At 41.6% G+C, this 21,542-nt stretch overlaps 1 protein-coding gene across 1 annotated transcript in view; it reads right to left on the bottom strand.

Moving 5' to 3' along the window:
* JAM3 (junctional adhesion molecule 3) overlaps nt 1-21,542 on the bottom strand; it is an 82,794-nt gene that overhangs the window by 11,086 nt on the left and 50,166 nt on the right. Inside the window, exon 2 of the mRNA XM_072822764.1 lies at nt 384-449. Coding sequence (XP_072678865.1) covers nt 384-449 — 66 coding nt within the window. The remainder of the gene's footprint in view (nt 1-383; nt 450-21,542) is intronic.

Raw genomic sequence — 21,542 nt, 5'->3', positions numbered from 1 at the left:
CACCTCCAGGCTCCAAGTGACTTTAAGAAAAGATGAATTTTAGCCAGAAAAATAACAAAGACAATTAAGCGAGGACTTTTACTAATCAGAGCACATGCTTGCCCCTCACACACGCTTGTGTGTAAGCAAGCTGCTCTGTGCCTACAAAGCCAGGCAGGCGCTGGGTACTGGCGGGTGCAGAACCAGCACACTTCCCTGCCGGCCCGCGGAGGCACGCTGCGCCACACACGGCACATGGCACACCGCGCGCAAGGCCGAGGAGCCAGCCACCCCCGAACATCTGTGTGGCCCTGTAGGGCGGCAGGCGCGGGCGGAGTTGGCTGCGAGGCTGCCGGTGCCCGTTAGGTGGTGCCTATTCCCCTGGGAGGCTCCCCTGCACTCACTTTCAAACTCCTGGACCACTGGGGTCCGGTTGCTGGACTTGAGATTCACGGCCCCGGTCAAGCAACCTGAAGGGAAAGAATAAGGTCACATCAGAGACAAGGCAATTCGAAAACAGCAGAGAACCCTCCCCCCCCCCCTTCTACGTAGACGACAGCCACGAACCACAGAGATTGGTGTTTTATAACAAAGCCAGGTCTCTTAGATACAGCAAGCTGACTGCTCTCTGTTGACCTGACCTCACCAGGATGAACCAACCAGAAGCGTTCTGAGAATGTAGTTCCAGAACATAACTGCCCTGGAGCTTTAAAGACTCTTCCTCTAAGAATTTCCTTCTTGCTCAGTCGTTATTAGTCCTGTCAACAGGGATCCCTGGGTGGCGCAGCGGTTTGGCGCCTGCCTTTGGCCCAGGGCGTGATCCTGGAGACCCGGGATCGAATCCCACGTCGGGCTCCCGGTGCATGGAGCCTGCTTCTCCCTCTGCCTGTGTCTCTGCCCCTCTCTCTCTCTGTGTCTGTGACTATCATGAATAAATAAAAATTAAAAAAAAAAAATCCTGTCAACATCTTTCATCCAGACCCACGAGAGCCTTCTTGTCATTCCTGCCTCCTGCATCTCTGCTGCCCCGTAACCATGTGACCCAGTGAGGCCCACCCATCAGGAAGCTTTCACTAGGGGCACCCGCGTGGCTCAGGTGGTTAAGCGCTCAACTCTTGATTTCAGCTCAGGTCATGATCTGGGAGTCCTGGAATTGAGTTCCCTGTGGGGCTCCCCACTCAATGGGGAGTCAGCTTGTGTCCCTCTCTCTGCTCCTCCCCACCTCATTCACACTCTCCCTCTAAAATAAATTTAAAAAAAAATTTTTAAGTTTTCACTAGTTTTTGGTAAAATGAGAAAAATAACAATTTTCATGAAGCTAAGTTGAAACAGGTATTGATAAAATCAGGATATGCTAATCTCATGGCAATCCCTCTTAAAATTAGCATCTGACTCCCCATGTCTTTCAACAAACATTAAAACCAGTTTATCGTGGTCTCAAGTATCTTACCTTTTTTTTTTTTTTTTTTGCAGAAGATCAAGTAGGTACACCGACCCCCCTCCCCCCCATAATGTCATGCTTCAGCTACCTGGCCTCTGGGAAAATACGCATTCCCCAAAGGCTTCCTACACAACCCTCGTGAGGGTCTCTGGATCTCAGCTCACTATCCCAGCTACAGCAACAGGAGGAGACGCGTGCTCCACCTCCTTGTGTATTAGGTGGGGTGCGGGTCACAACTAACTGTTCCTTCTCCTTTTTAAATCTTATTCGGTTTGGTTACATGTGTACCTTCCAAGTATACATTTTGATCCTTTCTTTCTTATTTAGTAAGACCTCATTAATTATAGCAAAAGCCATAGAAATCTACTAAAAGGGAGGAAAAATCACAAGTATAATACATACACCTGAGTTGCTACTCATTTTTATAACACTGACTTCTACAAAAGGTTGTAGAACCAGGACAAGGAAAGATCATTTTATTTTGTTTTGATTAACTGTGGGCCACTCCTTTTGAGAATCAGAAACACATCCCATGTATGTGCAGCACCTTCAACTTCTTCAATCTGAAAGCTCCCAGGGACCCACCGGTAAGGAGTAATAACCGATGCTTTGAAGATCCACCAAGGCCACACAGGTTCTAAGGAAATGACCACAGACCGCTCTTTCAGTGTGATCACTGGAATTTCAATGATGAGACCATGAAACTCTGGTTCCCAAGGCCCATGACCAGGAACCAGCTTCCAACCCAGAGTCCACTGAAGGCGCCTTTGAGGTAACTCACAAGAGCTTCACGCAACTGGATAATAAACAACCAGAGAACGCTATCTGACCCTTTTCTTTAATAGACATGATGTTAAGAGAAATTAAGAATGCACTGGAGAGTTCTGTCACCACAGAAACAGAGAGGAAGGGCAGATGAGCTCACTTATCAAAAATGGTGGGAACACTAGAGTTGGTAACGAGTGCACTGGAGGACAAAGAGGTGAAGGCTGAAGTCACTCTAGTGTCTGTGACACTGTTGAATTTTCATGAAGGCCAACTGACACACATTCTTTACAACAAACCTCTGGTGTGAACTAAGCCAGTGTGCTTCCTATAACCTCAAAGAAGATAAGGCGACACAGCTCCAGACAATGGAAATAATCCCCCTTCAATCCCTCTACTCTGCAGCAAACAGGCGAAGGCTCTATACGCCTCAACGAAGGCTTGGCCAGACCCCCTCCGACCCAACTCCCTGGGTAAGTTGCACAGGCAGCTGCCTGCGCCCATCCTGGGAGACAGGACGTCCCAATGAGATTGAACAACAGAGGACCACTCAAGCAAGTGGAGCTCTAGCCCAGGTGAGGACTCCCCACAGCAGGACCCAGGTCAGACGGGGTCCCATGCTGAGAGTCCTCCCTCAGAGTCCTCCTTCTATTCTTAAATAACTGTATTATTATTATTATTAAACAAGTCTTAAACTTACAAATTTTTGCCGCCGCCTCATTTACCTACTGCCACTAGCCCAGATCCCATTTTAAAATACAGATGACCCTTGAACAGCACGGTTTGAGCTGCACAGGTCCACTTACAGGTGGATTAAGGCTGATGGCAAAGGCCACAGGGTATTCACTTCTAGCTGCCCACCCCCCCCCCACAGCATAATCAATGGCCAGTGGTGCAGAAGTCACACTTGCTGCCCTCTGAGAACCCAGGGAGGGGAAGCCCATGGGGGCCGCAGCCCTGGGAGCCCTAGAACCAGACAGGGCTGCAGGTTGCTCATGTGCCAACAGGGTGGTCCAGTTGAGCACCCAGGGCTTGTGGGTAGAGGAAGACCTGTAGCAGAAGAACACATCCAGAGGGTCCCCTGTGGGCCGGGCTCCAGGCTGCCCTGGGTCCCTCCTGGCCCAGCGCTGACCTGCCCCCAAAGCTGCTGATGGTTACAGCCAGCACTATGTGGCAGGTGGGTCAGCTGTCCTCCACCCCCAGGCTGCGTCAGAGACCACCAGGCCATGGAGTAGCACCACCCTGGGGCCAGGCCCGCCGCCAACAACCCCCCCGCCCCTGTCCTGGCCCCTCCTGGAGGATGTTTTAAAATAAATACCCATACAGTGCTGTAAATATACTCTCTTATTTTAACATTTTCTTTCCTCCAGCTTACTTTATAAGAATACAGCATATAGTATAGGTAGCATATAGAATACAAGGTTGTCGGGCAGCCCGGATGGCTCAGCGGTTTAGCGCCTGCCTTCGGCCCAGGGAGTGATCCTGGAGACCCCGGATCAAGTCCCACATCGGGCTCCCTGCATGGAGCCTGCTTCTCCCTCTGCCTGTGTCTCTGCCCCTCTCTCTCTCTCTCTCTCTCTATCTCTCATTAATAAATAAATTTTTAAAAATATGAGGCTATCAACTATTTGTCAGAGGTGAGGCTTCCAGTCAACAGCAGGTTAAGTTTTGGGGGAGTCAAAAGTTATCGGATTTTCAACTGTGGGAGGGGGATGGGGAGTGGGGGCAGGCACTATTAGCCCCATGTTGTCCAGCACCTTGCATAAAAGAAAGCGCTATGAGGACTAGCACAAGCCTAACTCTTAGAGGCATCACCAGAAGCAGCTCAGCTGGAGTACCATCCCAATGTAACCAGTTGGGAAATGGGGGCCGGAAGCCAGCCCCGAAGTGGTGGCTGCTAAAGTTTAATTGTGCACACACAACCCCCGTGCTACCAAAACTCACAAAGAGATTACACTACTTAATACAGAACAAAGGGGTTTTAGGAAGGAGAAAAGGGGGGGCGGATCTATGATAGCATCTTTCACATGCTCTTGTCCCTATTTCGTATCGATCTTGGTTATCAGACTAAGCTTTTTAGGAGAAGCCATTCATTCATCAATTTTTACGTAGCATCTGTTATATACCTGATACCGGCCTAAACATTACAGATGATACATGAATAAAACAAGTAAAAATTCATGTTCTCATGGAGCTTACATTCTAGTATAAAAAAACAAGTATTATTCGGTTTACTCATCTTTACCTCTTCAACTCTAACACTGAATGGCTTTTAGTAGGTACCTGGAAAGTGTTTCCTGAATAAATCAAGGTACATTTTTTGAGTTCTGTACTGATTTCCTTGAGCTTTCCAAAAAATCACTTAATTGAATTCAGTTTTCTCACAGAGCTATAGTGTGGTCACTCTTTTCTTCATCCTGCTTAAGAATATATTATTACATCTTGGACTTGGAAGGGATCTAAGATATGTGCAGTTGTCTGTTTCTATTCAAAACCTCCTAACCAAATTTAAGACTCCCCTCTAGGACAGTTGTGGTACGTCCAAAGCATATTATGGTTTCAGTATGTGGTCATTAAAATTCAGAAAATCTGGGGTGCCCTCATGGCTCAGTCTGTTAAGCATCCAGCTCTTGATGTTGGCTCATGTCATGATCTCAGGGTCCTGGGATCAAGCCCCATGTTGGGCTTGTGCTCACTGTGGAGTCTGCTTGTCCCTCTCCCTCTGCTCTGCCCCATCTTTCTCTCAAAATCTTTTTAAAATTTTTCAGTAAATCTTTCACCCAATTTCCTCCATTGGTTCTATCGTACAGAATTATAGCACAATTATCAAAACTGGAAAACTGACGTGTAGAAAAGACGTGTATGGTTCTATGTCGTTTTATTGCATGGGAAGATTCCTGTAATTACCACAATTAATACACAGAACTATTTTAAAAAAGGCACCTAGCTGTTCCATCATCACGATCTCCTCACATGACCCCTTACAGTCACATCTACCCCCTCACCATCTGTTACCCCTACCAACCACTGATCTATCTCCACAAGTTTGTCACTTAGAGACATATAAATAATACATATAAATGGAAATACACCATAGGTGACCTTTTGAGATTGACTTTCATTCAGCATAATGCCCTTTGGATTCACCCAACTGAGGTGTGAGGACAGTTCATTTCTTCCCATTGCTGCATAGTAGTGCTAGGCATGGACGTACCAGTTTAACCACTCACTCGTTAAGATAGCTGGGTTGTTGCCACTGTGGAGCTGTTCTGAATACCTCAGCAGTGGGGAGTGTCTGCTCTCCCGACCCAACTGAAGGTTAGTAGGTTGAGAAAATGAGAGTCAGGGTGACATAAAGATTTTCTCTTTACTGAATGTGGTATTTTCATCTCAACAAGACATCGAAGCTGAATGTGAAGACAGGGTGCTCCTCCCCTTATACCCTTTCTTTTCTACGTATAATATACAGGAGTGGTCCAGTTTTTCCACATTCTTATCATTACTATTTTTTTATTTTATTCTGGTAAAATATACATAACACAAAATTCACCACTTTAACCACTTCCATATAATTTGGTGGCATTAAGGATATTCCAGATGTTGTGCAACAACTGCCACTATCCATTTCCACAAGTTGTTCATCATCCTAACATAAACTGTATACCAATTAAAGAGACTCCCCATTTCCTGCAAACCCCAGGTGCTGGCTCTATGAATTCGCCTATTCTAGGTGCCGCATGCAAGCGGAATCCTAGCGCGTATTTACCGCCTCTTGTTTACCCGTCCATCATTCATCAACAGATGGGGTGTTTCTACCTTTTGGCTACTGTGAATAATGCTGCTATGAACCACGGAGTACAGGCATCAGAGTCCTGGCTTTCAACTCTTTTGTGTACGTATTTAAGAGTTTAATTCCTGGACCATATGGTAATTCTATGTGTGACTGAGGAACTGCTAAACTTTACTGCTGCGCTACACCATTTTATGACCCCATCAGCAATGCCCATGAGGGTTCTAACTTCTTCTCCACATCATCACCAAAATTTCTAATTTTCCAGGTTTTGTTTTTTACTTTTAATAATAGCCATCCTGATGAGTGTGAAGTAGTATCTCACTGTTATTTTGATTTGCATTTTCCTAAACTGGAAGATGTTGCCCATCTACTCATGTTCTTATTGGTCATTTGTAGATCCTCTTTGGAGAAATGTTTATTTAAATCCTTTGCCTTTTTTTTTTTAAGTAGGTTGTTTTTTCATTGTTGAGTTGTAGGGGTTCTTTATTCTGGATCTCAATCCTTTATTATATATATATATATATATGTTTTGCAAATATTTTCTCCCATTCTGTTTTACTCTTTTATAGTGTCCTTTGATTCACAGAAGTTTTTAAGATATTATTTATTCATGAGAGACACACAGAGGCAGAGACACAGGCAGAAGGAGAAGCAGGCTCCATGCAGGGAGCCCGACGTGGGACTCGATCCCAGGACCCGGGGTCACGCCCAGAGATAAGGGCAGACACTCAACCGCTGAGCCACGCAGGTGCCCCAGTTCACAAAAGTTTTTAATTTTGATGGAGTCCAATATATTTTTTCTTCTGCTGCCTGTGCTTTTGGTGTCCTATCCACGGCATGCCAAATCCAATGTCATGAAGATTTTCCCCAATGTTTTCTTCAAAGAATTTTAGTTTTAGATCTTATATTTAATAGCCTTTCATCTATTTTATTTTCATGTAAGGTAAGGGCCCAAATTCATTATTTAGAATGTGCATATTTAGTTTTCCCAGCACTATTTTTTGAAAAGACTATTCTTCCCCATTCAACAGTCTTAGCACCCTTGCTGAAGATTAGTTCATCCTGCATGCGAGAGTTTATTTCAGGGCTCTCTATTCTGCTCCACTGGCTCACATGCCTCCGCTAGGCCAGCACCGCACTGTTTTAATTACTGTAGCTTCATAGTATGTTTTGCAAACAGGAAATGTGAGTCTTCCAATTTTGTTCTTTTTCTAGATGACTTCAGCAATTTTGGGTCCCTTGAGATTCCATATAAATTTCAAGATGGTTTTTTATATTTCAGAAAAGAACAACTTTGAGATTTTGAAAGAGACTACGTGGAAATGTAGATTCCTTTGGGTAGTGTTAACAATTTTGTTTTCTAATCCATAAACCCAGAATTTACTCCACTTATTTGTATCTTCTTTAATTTCAACAACGTTTTGCAGTTTTCAGGGTATGAGTCTTTCACTTCCTGGATTAAATTTATTCCTAAATATTTTATTTTTGTTGCTATTATAAATAGGATTGTTTTCATAATTTCCTTTTCTGTATGTTCACTGTTAATGTGTAGAAATGAAAATTATTTTTTATATGTTGCAGGGTTTTTTTGTTTTGTCTGCCTTGTTATTAGCTCTAGGCTACTCCGTTTATCCCTTTATCCTTTATCCCTTCCTTTTTTTTTCTTCTTTTGTTTTTGGAGTAATCTTTAAGGTTTCCTACGAATAAGATCACATTATGAATAGAGATAATTTTACTTCTTTCTTTCCAATATTGTTTTACTTCTTCTTTTCCAATATGGATACCTTCTACTTCTTTCTGTTGTCTAACCACTCTGGCTAGAAATTCCAAAATTATGTAGAATAGAAATGATGAATGTAGGTATCCTTGTCTTGTTCCTGATCTGAGGGGAAATCCAGTCTTTCACCATTACTTATGACATTAGCTATGGGTTTTTCACATATGTGTGTGTGTGTGTGTGAGTGACTTCTATATATATATGGTTTGCTGTTTTTTTGGTTTTTTTTTTTTACCATGTTGAGGATGTTTCTTCTACTCCTAACTTATTGTGCTTTTGTTATGAAGGGTGCTAAATCTTGTCAAATGCTTTTACCGCATCAATTGAGATGATCATGTGGTTCTTTGATTTTATTCTATTAATCTGGTTACTACCTTAATTGATTTTCATATGTTGAATAATTCTTGCATTCTGGAAGCAAATTCCATTCACTCATGGTGTACAGTCCTTCAAATATGTTATGGAATTTAGTTTGCTAATACTTTTTGTAATATTTTTGAGTCACTATTAAGGAATACTGGTCTATGGTTTTCTTACAGTGTCTTTGTCAGGTGTTCATATCAGGGTAATGCTGGCTTTACAGAATGAATTAGAAGGAATCCTCTTCAATTTTTTGGAATAGTTTGACAAGATTGATGTTTTTCTTTAAATGTTTGTAGAATTCACCAGTGAAGTCATCTGGTCAGAGTTTTTCTTTGTTTTTGATTATGGATTCAATCTCCTTACTAGTCATAAATCTATTCAGATTTTCTAGTTCTTAATGATTAAGTTTTGGTATTGCTTGTTTCTGGCCACTTGTCAATTTGCTGTTATACACCTGTTCACAGTATTCTTTCATAATCCTATTTCTGTAAAATCAGTTGTTACCCCCCCACTTTCTTTTCTGATTTTAGTAATTCAAACCTTATTTCTTTCTTAGTCAATCTAGTTAAACTTCATCAATTTTATCTTTTCAAAGAAGTATTTTATTTTCATTGATTTCTATTATTTTTCTATTCTCTTTTTTATTAATTTCTGCTCTAATCTTTAAGATTTCCTATCTTATGCTGGTTTGGGGTTTAGTTTATTCTTCTTTTTCCAGTTTCTTAGGGTATAACATTGCTATTGATTTTAGGCCTTTCTATATTGAAATTTTATGTGCTTTAGGTCTTCATACTGCTTTCTCTGAATCCCATAAATTTTGGTATATTGTGTTTTCATTTGTCTCAAGGTATTTTCTAATTTACTTTGTAACATCTTTGCTCCATTGGTTACGAGTGTGTTCATTTCCATCTATCTGTGAATTTTCTAGTTTTAGTTATTTACTTCTAGTTTCATTCCATTGTGACTCAAAAAGATACTTTATATGGTTTAATTTTTTAAATTAAGACTTGTTTGGCTTAATATATAATCAATCCTAGAGAATGTTCTATGTGTACTTGTGAAAAATGTGTATTCTGCTGTTGCTGAGTATAGTGTCCTGTATTTGTTAGGTCCAAGTGGTTCATTATATTGTTCAAGTCCTGTATTTCCTTATTGATCTTTTATCTTGTTTATCCATTATCAAAAGTGGGCACTAAAATTTCCAATTATTGTTGAACTATTTCTCCCTCCAATCCTGCCAATGTTGGCTTCATATACTATGGGGCTCAAGTGTCTGATGCACACATTTGTAACTGTTATATATTATCTTACTATTACTGACATTCTTTGCCTCTTGTAACAGTTTTTGACTTAAAGTCTATTTTGTCTTTTGGTTACTATTTGCACAGAATGTATTTTCTCACCCTTCCAGCCCACTGTGTTTAGATCTAAAGGGAGTGTCTTATGGATAGCAAGCAGCTGAATCATTTATTTATCCTGTCAATCTCTGCCTTTGATGAAGAGTTTAATCCATTTATAATGTAATTAACTAATAATGAACTTGTATCTGCTATTTTGCTACTTGCTTTCTGTATGTATTGTTTTTTGTTCCTCATTTCTTCCACTGCTGTTTTTTTTTTAAATTATTTTTTATTTTTTATTTATTATAGGCACACAGTGAGAGAGAGAGGCAGAGACATAGGCAGAGGGAGAAGCAGGCTCCATGCACTGGGAGCCCGACATGGGATTCGATCCTGGGTCCCCAGGGTCGCGCCCTGGGCCAAAGGCAGGCGCCAAACCGCTGCGCCACCCAGGGATCCCCCACTGCTGCTTTTTTTCAGTGTTTTGTTTTTGGGGAGTGACACATTTTGATTCCCTTCTCATTTTCTTCAGTGTAAACTCTATAGGTATAATCCTTGTGGTTAAGACTCCTAACTCTGGGAAATGAACTAGGGGTGGTGGAAGGGGAGGAGGGCGGGAAGTGGGGGTGAATGGGTGATGGGCACTGAGGGGGGCACTTGACGGGATGAGCACTGGGTGCTATTCTGTATGTTGGCAAATTGAACACCAATAAAAAATAAATTTATTATTAAAAAAAATATATATATAGTGGCTATCATGGGTTTATTATAACATCCTAAATGAGAAGAAATTTGAACTGATACCAACTTAACTTCAGCTGTACGCAAAAATTCTATTCTGTCCTTCCCTTTATGTTATTGTTGACACAAATTACATCTTTACAGGTTGTATGCCTTATCAATAACATAGATTTAAAATTATTTTTATGCATTGTCTTTTAGATTCTGTAGAAAATTAAAAGTGCAGTTACGTACCAAAATTATAATAAGACTAGCTTTTATATTTGTGTAATTATCTCTACTGGAGATCTTTGTATCTTCATACAGATTTGAGTTAGTGTTTTCTTTCATTTCAACTTGAAGGATTCCCTTTAATATTTTTATGTAGAACAGATAATGAACTCCCTCGGGTTTTCTGAAACTGTCTTAATTTCTCCCTCATTTCTGAAGGTCAGTTTTGGTGGATCTAAAAATTTCAGTTTACAGTGTTTCCGGTGCAGCAGTTTAGTGCCGCCTGCAGCCCAGGATGTGATCGTGGAGACCCTGGATTGAGTCCCACGTCAGGCTCTCTGTATGATGCCTGCTTCTCCCTCTGCCTGTGTCCCTGCCTGTGTCTCTGCGCCTCTCTCTCTCTCTCTCTCTCTGTCTCTATGAATAAATAAATAAAATCTTAAAAAAAATACAGTGTTCTTCCTTCAACACCTTAAATATGCCATCTCACAGTCTTCTAGCTTACAACATTTCTGGAAAGACATCAGCTGATAACTTTATTGATGATTCCTACTGATAATCACTTCTGTCTTGCTGCTTTCAAGATTTTCTTTTGTCTCTGGCTTTTGACAGTTTGACTATAATGCATCTCAGGATGACTCCACTCAGGTTTATCCTACTTGGAGTGCATGAAGCTTCTTAAATTTGTAGATTCATGACTTTCACCAATTGTGTGTGTGGGGGGGTGTTTCAGCCATTATTTCTCAAAAAAAAAAAAAATCATTCTGCCTGCTTTTCTCTCTCTTCTCCTGGGACTCCCATAAAGCACATGTTGGTCCACTTGACAGTGTCCCACAAGTCCATCAGGCTCTGTTATCAGCTGAATTGTATGTCCCACCCGCTTCTCCCTGACCAAGATTTATGTTTTGAAGTCCCAGCCCCCAGTACCTCAGAATATGAGTAGATGGGGAGACAGAGCCCTTAAAATGGTGATAAATTAAACCGATGCTATTAGGAGTCCTAATCCAATCTGACTCATGTCTTATGTAAGCAGGAAATTAGGACACATAGAATGACGAGCATGTAGAGGAAACACTATGTGAAGACATGGCAAGAGTGTGGCCATGTACACACCAAGGAGAAGCCTCAAAAGGAACTAAATCTGCTGACACCTTGATCTTGGACTTCTACCTTCCAGAACTGTGAAAAAATAGATTTTGGTTGTTTAAGCCACTCAATCTCTGGCATTTTGTTATGGCAGCCTAGCAAAATAATACCAGCTATGTTCACTTTTCATTCTCTTTTCTTTCTGCTCCTCAGACATGATTGATAATTTATATCACCCTATCTTCTGGTTCACTGATTCTTCCTTTTGCCTGCTCAAATATGCTGTTTATCTTCTCCAGTGAATTTTTCATTTCAGTTATTATACTTTTCAACTCCAGAATTTATTTTTATTCCTTTTTACAATTTCTATCTCTCTGTTGTACTTTGATGCTCCAATAATGTTTTTATGATTCCATGTTTTCCCCTAGCTCTCTGAGCATATTAAAGATAAATTATTTAATGTCTTTTTCTACTAAATCTAATGTCTAGGTTTCTTTTCATTCACTTTGTTGAATGTTTATTTGTATGTTTTGCAGGTTTTTTTGAAAATTGAGCATTAAACTATTATAAAACTATTACTCAGGAAATCAGTTTCTTCTTCTCTAGGATTTCCTCCTCTGTGTGTGTGTGTGTGTGTGTGTGTGTGTGTGTGTGTGTTCAATTATTGCTGAAAACTGTAGCACTCTGTTTTGAGAGTTCCAATTTTTTTCCCCTCAAACACTATTCCTTTTTGAGCCTGGTCACTGAGGTTTCTTTACCTTCTCTTCAGCTAATGTTCTGACAGGTATTTCCTGTTCTGATAAAGACTTCCTTGAATGCCAAGAGCTCTCTCTCTCTCTCTCTCTCACACACACACACACACACACAAAAGAGAACAGCCACCTTTCCCAAATCTTTGTAGACTGGCTCCATGCAGGGGCACTCCTTCTACCCTTTCTTAGTTGGTTTTGCTCTGAGTACAGGGATCACCCTAAGATGGAATGCTGTTGCCCTGAAGGTCCTAATCTCCTAGTCTTATCACAGCTTCTCTTCTAAGACAGCATATTGTGTATCTTTATCCAGAATCTCTTCCAGCAATTGTGGGTTTGTAGTTCCCTTGTAGCTTTTATAAGCAGTGTCTATTTCTTTTCCCACCGGCATTCCAGGTTATGTGAGACAAAGAAAAGCACCTCATGTCAATCCTTCAGTTATCCTCAGAGAAGTTAGAATAAATGTACCAAAACATCTGCAAATCAGGTTTGCTTTCCTTCCAATTTAAGGGATGGGGGAAGAGGGATAAGGATGGGGAGAGACTGTCATGGGGGAAAAAGTAAAAATGTGATCAAACTTTCCTACCATTTTGAAGATTGTTGTTGTTGTTTTTTTTCTTGACTGGGCATTTATTTGGTTGCTATAAACCTTCAACTGTTTTCCAAAGCTCTTACAAAGTTGGTTTGTTTTTTTCAATGTTTCCATGGGAGAACATGAGCCTAGAGCTTCCTCTAGCCTAGGTTCTACCTCTTGTTGATGTCACTCCAAACTAGCATTATTGCTCTTTTTATTTTTTGTTATTTCAGCCATTCTTATTCATCGTTGTGCCTCCAATTCCCAACATCATACCTGAGATGCAAGAAGTTTTTGGAAATGTTATTGACTGTAAAGTGGAGGAGAGAGCCACAATTTCAATACAGTATGGTAATTGACATGTCGGTAACCCAGAGAGTGTATGACACAGTTGGCTAAGGAGCCAGGACTCAAACCCCGCCTCACTGTCTTTGCTCATTTAGTATTTCTTCTGACAATGTAGCTCTCACTATAAATTAGGAAACTGGCATTTCTGGATTCCATGATTTCCTAGGACTTAACTGCTTCACGTAGAAATGACAGTGTTTTTTCAACCAAAAGAACCGGTGACTCATTCCAGTATACAGGTAACCACTCAGTGTTGTGTTTGTATTTCCATTTTCAAAGCTCTTCTATATGCCAAAGCTATAAACTACTATCAAGTAATCTGGGCCCTAAAAAAAAAAAAAAGTAATCTGGTCCCTATTTTTAATGCGCCTATTGACTTTCAGTGTGATTGTGTACCCTTCATTTTTCCCAACTGCAAAATATTAGAAAATTTTTATCCTTCTTTCACTAATAACTGAATACTAATTATAGTAAGTTGTCAATTAAGTTGTCACTTGAGTATTATCTTATCTTATTATTAGAAACTTTTTATCCTTCTTTCACTAATATTAATTATATTAATATTATATTAATTATATTAAGTTGTCAAGTTGTCACTTGAATATTATCTTATTATTATCATTACTATATTTGCTATATAGAGGATGAATGCATTTCTTGTGGCCCAAGGAACAGTAAGTTTTAAATTGAATGGCTTAAAAAAAAATAAAAAATAAAAAAAATAAATAAATAAATTGAATGGCTTGAGACTTGAGGCCCGAAATATATTAACCCTAAATACCATGAGTGGAATAATATAAATGAAAATCCCAAGAGAATTCAATCTAAGTTCTAAGGCAGGTGAAGGAGAGGTAGGCTACAAAAGAAAAGGGAAGGAAAGAAACAAAGAGGGAGGGTGAGGGGAACTGAAAAAGAGAACATTAAAAGGTGGCAAGAAAAAGAATGAAAATATAAAAATGATAATTCATTCTATATCAAATCCAGAAATTCCAGATTTCTGAGCATCAAAATATGCTTGAATTCATAGCTGGCAAAGGCTCTTGGTCTTCTAGTCCAATGGTATTTAATCCCAGCTGGGTTAATGGAGGAGTTCCGAGAATGTAGACACTGAGGTCCAGTCCTGGCGGGCTGCTTTGCAAGTGAGCAGAGATGACAGAGGAATTATAAAAATATACAATATAACATTTCTGACTATATTAAGGAGAAGACTTGACTTTAAGCTGGTTGTTCTCAAGTTGACAGTAATTATGAAACTATACCAGCTCAGTGTCAAGCCAAAGCTAAAATCCAAGAGGGAAACCTCTTTTTCCCTTTTTTTCTGTAAACAATACCCAAAGGCTCTGATTTTATTTTAATAAGCAAAAGGTACCACTGCTTGGTTCACTGTGAGAGTCAATGCTTTCTGCCTGGAGGTACCTCATACCCTGCAGAACAGCCATGTCAACCCAGACATGAGGGCACGGAGGAGAGAATAAGGAGCTGCGAAAGGACACATGCGCTGATGGGAAGGCCACCTGAATATGGCTCAGCCTCACACTGTCTCCTGCTTTTTATCTCCTCTATGCTTTTAATGTTATTCTAGGAGCAGCAGTTGTCACTCCATCTTCCGCTGGGCTTACTTTTTTTGAAAAATATGAAATGAATTCTGTATTTCCAGAGGCATCAAGCTTTGAAGTGGCTTAGTATAATGGCATTATTCCTTATTCTTGAAACCAAGGACAGAGATATCACAGTTCAAGAGGCGAGGAGGGTAGTGAAAATGATTCCACTTTATTCCTTGGATCACCCTCTAGAATACCAATGTCAGGGGTATCATTTCCAACTGATGAATGAAGAGGCCAACTGACTTGCCTCTGGTCTACAACTAACTGATAAAGCTAGTACCCGGGTTGGGTCCTCAGACTCCAACTTGAACACTCCTTCCATTACACCGTATTGTGTACGGTTCCTTCTTATCCCCGGGGAATCCGTGAAAGAAATTAACATTTGCTTGGTTTCATCTGTATGTGTGCTTGACAAGAAATGTATCAAGAGAGAATTAAAAAAAAAAAAAAAAAAGTTGAAGAATTCTTTGAACCACTTATTTCCCAAATGCTAAATGGCTCTAAGATGGTTCAAAGGTAAAGCTTTGCTACAACGCATGAGGGCCAGGTTATCCCCAGCGTAGTGATACTGACCACACATTATCAGAGGCACAGGGATAACCTTAAAACCCAACAGTTACGTAGAATCGGCAGGACTTGAGGAGGAGGAGACACGACCAAAATTAAGAAAGGTCACACATGGGACAGATCTACTTCCAGACACCTGTCCCATGCCATAAATAGTAGTTATCTGGCGAAAGTTTTCTACATAGGTAGACCTGACCAAGAAATTGAGACTGCTGTCCTAGATCTGCCACAGATTATCTGACCCATTTCCATCTACACGGTTCCCAGACCAACATAGCTAAGGTCCCCCTTCCCCTCTATCTGTGTCCCCTGCCTAAACTGCGTGAAGAAAGAGCCAGAGGAACGAGGCACTGCCTGGAGAGAAGCAAGCAAGCTGGGAATCCTGCCTTGATAAAGAAGAAACACGGGCCCTTCCAGTCAGGAGGCTCCCTCAGCTCTCAGGAACAGATGCCAGAGACACGCATATCAATGAACCTGCAGGGCACTGCAGCACGGGCTCAGCAGAGAAACAAAGAGATGATGGCAGGGATGGAGCACACAGTGGCCATTCATCTACACATGAGTCACCACGTCTGACATAAGCCTTCGCCTCACTTGGGTAGGGAGCCGGAGCACAGCAGAGTAGGGAGCCAGAGGGCCTTGGTGTCAACTTCTAAGTTCCCGTATAATCTGGTTAAGCAAGTGGGCTCCAGAACCACAAGTACCCCACCCTCTGGCCACAGGTCTACAGGGAAGATATATGCTTTTCCTGAGAAGTCAAAGGTGGGCTGGGAAGGGATCCGGAGTATGAAATTCTCCCAAGGGGCCGACCAGCAGGGCGCAGAGGAGACCGCCAGCGGCGGCGCGGCTCTGTCGGCCCGCACAGACCCGAGGGTAGGCTGCGGCTTGCGCTTCGGGTCACTAGTCGGCTAGAGGGCAACTGGACCTGTTGGGGTACTTCTCTGAGCAGCACGGCAGCCTGGCCTGCAGGATGGAGGCCTCAGGCAGAGCCTAGAAGAACAAAGCAGACGCCGTACTTCTTCCCACCAACGTTCTGATCACTAACAAAGCAGAAGGGAACCAGGAACTAAAGGGTAAGAACAGGGTGCTGCTGGGAATTCAACGAACTGTCCGTTCTTGTGGAAACCGTGGGCCGTCTGCCAGCACCCTTGGAGCACTCCGTGGGTCCCTGGCACTCCCGGTTAGGGGACCCGTCCGACAGGCTAGCGTCTACAGGCACACGGTAACAACCAGAGGCCGGGACTTCCGACTCCGAGTCCCACGTCCTGCTTTATTTCATAATCCTTCTTATATAAGAAGAAACATATTATTAAAATCTATCCAGGACTAAAAGAGCCTGCAACAAATACATGTAAAGAGGATCTGGAGCTAAAAGGGAAACATGACTCAGACCCTGAAGCCTAAACTTACATCCCATTGTTCTATTGAAACCCTTTCTCAGATGAGTTTGCAAGGGAAGTGGCCTGTTAAAAAAAGCCTGTGGAGTGATGTGCAGACGGCAGCGGCCTCTTCCACACAGCCCTGTCTTCCTCCTAGGGAAGATGTGACACTGAACGCAGGGGCAGCTAGGGGAGTCGCCAGATGGGGACGATAAGGCGGGGGAGGAAACGCTGGCGGGGTTCACAATGGCCTTTCCAGGGCACGCAGGCTCCGCAGATTAGTCTCTGGAACTACTGTGTTCTTTGTTTGCCCTTCCCTTTCCTAATCCGAAACAGTTTTAGCAGCTGTGGACCAGAACTGCAGTTTCTTATTTCAGTTTTGAGACTTTCTGGAAAAACTGCCAGAGTCTGGGGATCTGATGCCAGACAAGTTGCATGAGGATCTGCTCAGGATCCTGTTTGAAATGCTATTTCCTAACATACCTCCTCAGTCCCTACGGCACCCACCCACCCCCCACCCCCACCCCCCAGATTCTTACTCCGTGGGCGGGGAAAACCCTGGATCTGTATTTTTTCCCATGCCTCCCCGGTGACTCTTATGTGCGCCCCACTTAGGAACCCTGCAACCAAGTCATTCATTATGAATTTACCCAACTAGAAATCTAGACTTGTGTTCAAAGAAGCACAGCCCTTTGTTGGGCGTAAGGATGACGACTGCTTTCCTTTACTATTCTAAAGAATTGCTGCCTATAAAATGTTTCTAGATCCACAAGCAAAAGAAACTAACAACAACATAGAGTATCATGATAAAAAATACATTTAGACCACAACAGCTGTTGAGGTAACGTTAGTCTCTGCCCACAAACTCCCTGATTCCGTAGAGGCTGGCTTATTTTGATTGATTCTTCAAACTGCCTGAGCACACTGGTGCAAGCATCCTGAGGAAGAGGAAGAGTCCAGGAAAAACGAATTCTAGAAGTGACCAGCCGATCCACAGCCAGGGTCTCAAACTACTTGTCTTTTCCTCTTATGGAAACAAAACCTATTTGAGCAGCAAAACAGGCTCACAGCTCATCATCGGGATACTGGGAGAGGAGGGAGTTCTTTCTAGCTTTCACAACGGCTATTATCATTTAACTGCAGAGAGAGCTAAAAGAGAAAAATCAATGACTGTCTCAGCTCTCCACAAAAAACTTAAATTAATTTGGGTTTATACTCATTATTATAAACCAAGAAGGAAAAGAAGTTCTTTTAGAAAATGCTTTCACTTTAAGTCAGATGTGTTGCTCACTAAAAACTTAGTTTATGTACGTCTGGCTCTCCAGAGAGTTATAATTAGACTTCTGGCATTCCGTCCAGTTTTTCCCCTGCCTAAAAGAAACTTTTCCTTGACTGAGACTAGAGCAGCGAGGGTGCACGTCAGCATGCATCACTGTGGGACCTCACTGGCCTACTGGGGTCAAAGCTAAATATAAAATGGCAACGCAGGCTTTCAGTGGAGAACATTTACATGTTTGTGCTTTAAGATGGTTTCTGTGTGCTTGCTTTTAGCTGATCCAACTTAGAGAAGAAAACATTCCACAAAATAGCATCTTTTCAACAATGTCTCAGTTCCTTAACCAATTTTTAAAGGAATTTAAGACCAAGAGCAGAAGGAAGTACACATCAATCAATAATATTTTCCAGATCCACTCGCCCCTACACACAGCTAAGAATATATAGTAAAACCAAGCAAAAAAGGGTTGTGACAAGAACATAAGCAGCCAGCTGAAGCGCCGGTTAAAGCTGGCTAATTGTTACTTTGGAAACTAAATGTTTATACAAAGAGACCCTTAAAAAATAAAAGACTGACCCAAATATCATGGAATTCCAAATACATCTGGTTGTCATGATTCATTTTATAAAACCACTTGGAAGGTGTTTTTGGATGAGATTAACATTTAAGTTTGTGTAATTTGAGTAAGCACCCTGCCCTCCATAATGTGGGTGGGCTGCATCCAATCAGTTGAAAGCCATTCACAGATCAAGAAGACCAGCTTCCCCAGGCAGAAGGGACTTTCTCCAGCAGACTGCCTTAGGAGTTCATCTGCGCCTCCAGCTCTCCTGCGTCTCTAGCCTGCTGGTGCACTGTTAATCTTGAGCCTGCCAAACTCCTTAATCACATGAGCCAATTCCTCATAATAAAGCTCTTTATACATACAAAACATATATACATAAAATAAATAAATGCTATTCTATTCTATACACAAACACCCACCCTTAATGGTTCTGTTTGCTGGAGAACCTTGACTAATACACTGGGCTACGTTGCTTCTTGGTTTGAATCTCAAATTTAAAAGAAAGATCTATGTGATTTCACTACACATATGCTCCATGAGGAACTCTTTCAGGGCAACCCTAAACGCAGAGTCAGAGCAGTATCATGTCGCATTCCCATGTTAAGGTAGCAGGACATGGGAGGAGATGCTACTGATCTGAGTATACTATTGGTTGTTTCTATTCTCTCTCCAAACCAAAGCATCAAAGATTTCCCGACCACGAGCCTGACTGACCAAGTCAGATAATACCAGAGTGAATATCCATCTAGTAGTCACCTTAGATAAAGTGTTTGAAGAAATCATTACCTGGAAGGACTTTTCCCCACGCCCCTTCTACGTCTAATAGACAGGTTCATGATGCTTCAGTAGAAAGTTCAGGATTACCATGGGTAAGAAATTACGGTCATGTGAAGGAAGCTCTAGGAGAAGACCAAAAGGAAGGGGAGAGGGCTAGGTCTTATACGCCCTTTCAGCAATCCACCAGTAAAAACACAGATAAACTACCCTAACCCAGTGGTTGAGAAAAAAATTGGAAAGGGAGGGAAAAAGAGGGTAAAGGTAGGAAGGGGAGCCACAGAGAAGGGAATAGGTGGAGGGAAGATGGAGGAAAAAGAGAGGAAGACAGTAAAGAATTACCAAGAATAATGGCACCGGTTCTATTAAAATAGTGCAATGATTTCTCAATGTTTTCAGTGGTTTAAGAAGAGTCTATGCAATGGAAACAAAACTGTACAGCATCCCCCTTTACTCACCAGGAGCTTTGCTCTGCACGGAAATAAGGAAACGAAGTTATACAACTGCTTGGTGAAGAGGCAGTCACCATCTCTACATGAACGCCGCACACGGTCCCTTTTTCTAACTGTGGACCAGCCAGACCAACTGCAAAATATTCTTGGCTTTAAAGCTTAGATAGACACATAAAATTCTCTGTCTGTTGCAGTGAGACCCATCTTAGAGGTGCTGAGGCATGACAAATACGTGTAACTAAATAGGGAACATGTGTCAAGGAACATTCTTGTTCTGTAAAACACCTCATCTGGAAACAAATTATCCCCAACACTTGCCCTGGGCACAAGACCTTGGCATGATGCTACTCTCTGGGCGAGCCAGGTCCACAGCACAGTTTCCGATGGGTTACAGATTACGGATTCAGGCATCAGAGCACCATGGAAAGTGCGTTCTCTCACGGGCCACAGAGAAATAATGCAGTTACATCTGCATTCCAGCCGCAGACACTGCAGGCGCCCCATCCTACAGGCAGGGCACCCTCTACGGCTCACTCCATCCTCGTATCCTCAGAGGTGCACGGAAATAGCCTCTGCAGTGAAGGTGAAAGGCGGTACAGGGTCTAGAATGTGAATGCGCGAGCTACCTCGGGGGCTGTAGGCCTGAACACCCAAGGTAATTTCACCTACCGAGAACCACTGTACAAAAACAAGGACTAGTTATTCATTTTTGTTTTTGTTTTACTCCACTAACATATTAACAAGAAGAAACATATTCAAGCTACAACACATGGGCTTTAGGTTTAACATGTTTTTAAAATAGTGTGAAATATTCCAATGAGGCTGAGCTGCTGGGGGAGTGGGAGAAGGGGTCTTCACAAAAAAGTTAAATCCTCCTATGTTCACATTAGTTTTAGTGCAATTCCACTTGAGGCAGAATAACAGATTATAAACTACCAAGTAAGGAAATACAAGAGTAGGAAAAGCTTTTTCTCTTGATGACCACCGATTCACATGCATACTAAACAAATCATATAAAAAGCAACTTAATTTGTTTTTTTCATCTCAGTGAAGAACAAAATATTCAGTCCATATACATTTTAAATGAACACCAAAATATATTTAATAAATACAACTAACACTAAAAAATATTTTAATTTTATATTAAGGCTAGTTGTAAAAAGGCTAAAATAGAGTAAAATCTAGAGTCCAGTGACACATGCATAGGCAGGACTAAATATATAAAGCTCAATGAATAAACGAACATACAATGAACATAATGGGAAAAGAGAAAAAGTGCAAAAGTGTTAAAAGAGGAAAGAAAATGGGATAACAGCTAAGCTATGTCATTACAGTGCAGGAGAATTTTGAAATGTTAATAGTGGCAGGCTTTGGACAGTCATCGCTAACCAGTGACCTTCAATTTTCTTTTTTAAATTGGTTAACTATCATTCAATCATCTTCAACTGCTCTACAATGGATAGGAAAATTAGAGATGCCTATTTTGAGAGACAAAAATATTCTCTAGAAAGACATCAAAGACCTTTTAACATTTTAAAACAAAAAGAAAACAAAGCAATGGTCTTAACTTAATTTCCCTCCTGCTGATTTCAGCCTAACAAAACTTAATGACTCCAGCCCTGGCTAACCTATTTTTTTTCATGCCAAAAGTGACTCTGAAAAATTGATTTTAATAGTCTGTGGTTTGGGATCCCTGGGTGGCGCAGCGGTTTGGCACCTGCCTTTGGCCCAGGGCGCGATCCTGGAGACCCGGGATCGAATC

Source organism: Canis lupus, chromosome 3 (assembly GCF_048164855.1).
Source record: "Canis lupus baileyi chromosome 3, mCanLup2.hap1, whole genome shotgun sequence".
Taxonomy (NCBI): domain Eukaryota; kingdom Metazoa; phylum Chordata; class Mammalia; order Carnivora; family Canidae; genus Canis; species Canis lupus.
Note: the sequence above shows the minus strand (reverse complement) of the source record. Positions and strands in the feature narration are given on the sequence as shown.